The 2,500-nt window shown below is 40.2% G+C and overlaps 2 protein-coding genes across 2 annotated transcripts in view; both read left to right on the top strand.

Moving 5' to 3' along the window:
• LOC136828133 (carboxypeptidase N subunit 2-like) overlaps positions 1-2,500 on the top strand; it is an 849,326-nt gene that overhangs the window by 247,047 nt on the left and 599,779 nt on the right. The gene's annotated exons all lie outside the window — the stretch shown is intronic.
• The window catches only part of LOC136827781 (micronuclear linker histone polyprotein-like), a 67,411-nt gene continuing 66,734 nt past the window's right edge, over positions 1,824-2,500 (top strand). Inside the window, exon 1 of the mRNA XM_067085240.1 lies at positions 1,824-2,062. Coding sequence (XP_066941341.1) covers positions 1,824-2,062 — 239 coding nt within the window. The remainder of the gene's footprint in view (positions 2,063-2,500) is intronic.

Genomic DNA, 2,500 nt, shown 5'->3' on the forward strand with positions numbered 1-2,500 from the left:
CCTAATTCCCCAAGTGACATCTCTCTTTCGCTCGCACACACTCACACACACACACATCGTTGCTTCGAATTAATTGATTATTGATCTGCATCGTCGTGTGTTGTCGGGTCGGATAAAGCTGTCTTGTGTGCCTCGGCATCATCGTTTGCTTATACGTGTGTCGTGGGGAGGGGAGGGGAGGAGGAAGGGAAGGGGCATCGTCACGCGTGGGCATACAAGGGTATATGTATATATATATATATGTATGTATACCAATGTGTTCTCTCGTTCTGCTGCCGCTGGAATGTATGTATGTTTGTTTGTATGTGTTCCTTTGGTGCTGGAACTTAAGAATTTTGGGTCTTAAGGGTTCCATAAGTCTGGAATCTTTGGGCTTTTAAGAGTTACTGAGGTCTGGAAATTTCAGGTTTTAAGAGTTCAAAGTTTTGGAATTTTAGGGTTTCAAGAGTTCAGTAGGTCTGGAATATTTGGGTTTAAGAGTTCTGGTATTCTAATATTTTAAGAGTTCCATAGGTCTGGAATCTTTGGGGTTTAAGAGTTCCAGGGGTCTGGTACCTTCAGGTTTTAAGAGTTCCATAGGTCTGGAATCTTTGGGTTTTAAGAGTTCCATAAGTCTGGAATCTTTGGGTTTTAAGAGTTCCATTGGTTTGGAATTTTAGGGTTCTAAGAGTTTCATAGGTCTGGAATTTTAGGGGTTTAAGAGTTCCTTAGGTCTGGAATTTTAGGGTTTTAAGAGTTTCATAGGTATGGAATTTTAGGTTTTAAGAGTTCCATAGGTTTGGAATTGTAGGGTTTTAAGAGTTCCATAGGTCTAGAATCTTTGGGTTTTTAGAGTTCCATAGGTCTGGAATTTTAGTGTTTCAAGTGTTCCATAGGTCTGGAATTTGAGAGTTTTAAGAGTTCCAGAGGTCTGGAACTTTCTGGTTTTAGGAGTTCCATAGGTCTGGAATCTTTGAGTTTTAAGAGTTCAATAGATGAAATTTTAGGGTTTTAAGAGTTCCATAGGTCTGGAATCTTAGGGTTTTAAGAGTTCCATAGGTCTGGACTTTTAGGGTTTTAAGACTTCCATAGGTCTAGAATTTTAAGTTTTCAAGAGTTCCATGGACCTGGAATTTTAAGTTTTCAAGAGTTCCATGGACCTGGAATTTTAAGTTTTCGAGTTCCATGGACCTGGAATTTTAAGTTTTCAAGAATTCCATGGACCTGGAATTTTAAGTTTTCAAGAATTCCATGGACCTGGAATTTTAAGTTTTCAAGAATTCCATGGACCTGGAATTTTAAGTTTTCAAGAGTTCCATGGACCTGGAATTTTAAGTTTTCAAGAGTTCCATGGACCTGGAATTTTAAGTTTTCAAGAATTCCACACATCTGTTTGATTCTTTGTTTGTTTTTGTCCCTTAATTTTTTGGTGTCATTACTATCTTTGCAAGATGCTTTGGCAGTGTAATATTTTCATTTACAATCATTTGATTGATTATTTACAATTATTTGATTAATTATTTAGGTACGTGAGATTGTTACCTTTTCCATGCCTAGGTATTCCAGTGTAATTACATTTCTGTAATTCGGTGCCTTGTCTATTGATGTAATTTTTTTTTTTTTGTGTGTGGAGGAGGTGGTGGTGGGTTGGGGGGTAAATCGAGAGGGGTTGGGGTAGGGGTGAGTGTAATGCAGTTATGGGTAGGAATGGTGTATGCCCTGGGTATGGAAGAATGAATGGGTTATGGGAGTATGGTTTGGGTATGGGAGATTGGATGGGCTATGGTAGTCTGCCTGTTATGGGAGCATGGCTGGACTAGGGGAGTATACCGGGGTATGGAAGAATGGTTGGATTATGGGAGTATGACTGGACCATGGGAATACAAATGGTTTATGGAATTATGGCAGGGTTATGGCAGTATACCGGGCTATGGAATTATGGCTGGGTTATGGCAGTATACCAGCCTATGGGAGTATGGCTGAATTATGGGAGTATACCAGGGTTTATGGAGGAATGGATAGCTTATGGAAGTGTATCGGATTATGGGAGTAAACCAGTCTATGAGAGTACGACTGGAATATGGTAGTATGGTGGAGAGAGCCAACCAACCCTCCCTTCCCCCTTCTCCCCCTCCCTTCTTTCCCCTAACCCCCTTCCCCGCCCACCATCAAAAGCGTTTTTCCATTCCGGATGAATTTCTGAAGTGAAGGCCCGGCGCCGACTGCTAATGACATTTTGTAAGCCCAAATTAATTTATTAACGGTTAAAAATATTTATGTTTTTGTTATCTGAAGGCTCCACCCTCCCCTTCCCCGCCCCCATCCCCTCACCCTTTAAAAAAATAAAAAAAAAAAGTTTAATTGATTGATGTTTTATAATTAGCAGAAACGATACGGATGGTGGTGGTTGGTGGCTCTTTTGTGTGCGAGTGTAAAGTGATGGTTTGTTTTACAGCGTCAGGGGCGGAATTATTATTTACGTGAATTGTGGATGAAATAGGATGATTTAATTGTCTTTACT

The sequence above is a fragment of the Macrobrachium rosenbergii genome, chromosome 42 (genome assembly GCF_040412425.1).
Source record: "Macrobrachium rosenbergii isolate ZJJX-2024 chromosome 42, ASM4041242v1, whole genome shotgun sequence".
Classification (NCBI taxonomy): domain Eukaryota; kingdom Metazoa; phylum Arthropoda; class Malacostraca; order Decapoda; family Palaemonidae; genus Macrobrachium; species Macrobrachium rosenbergii.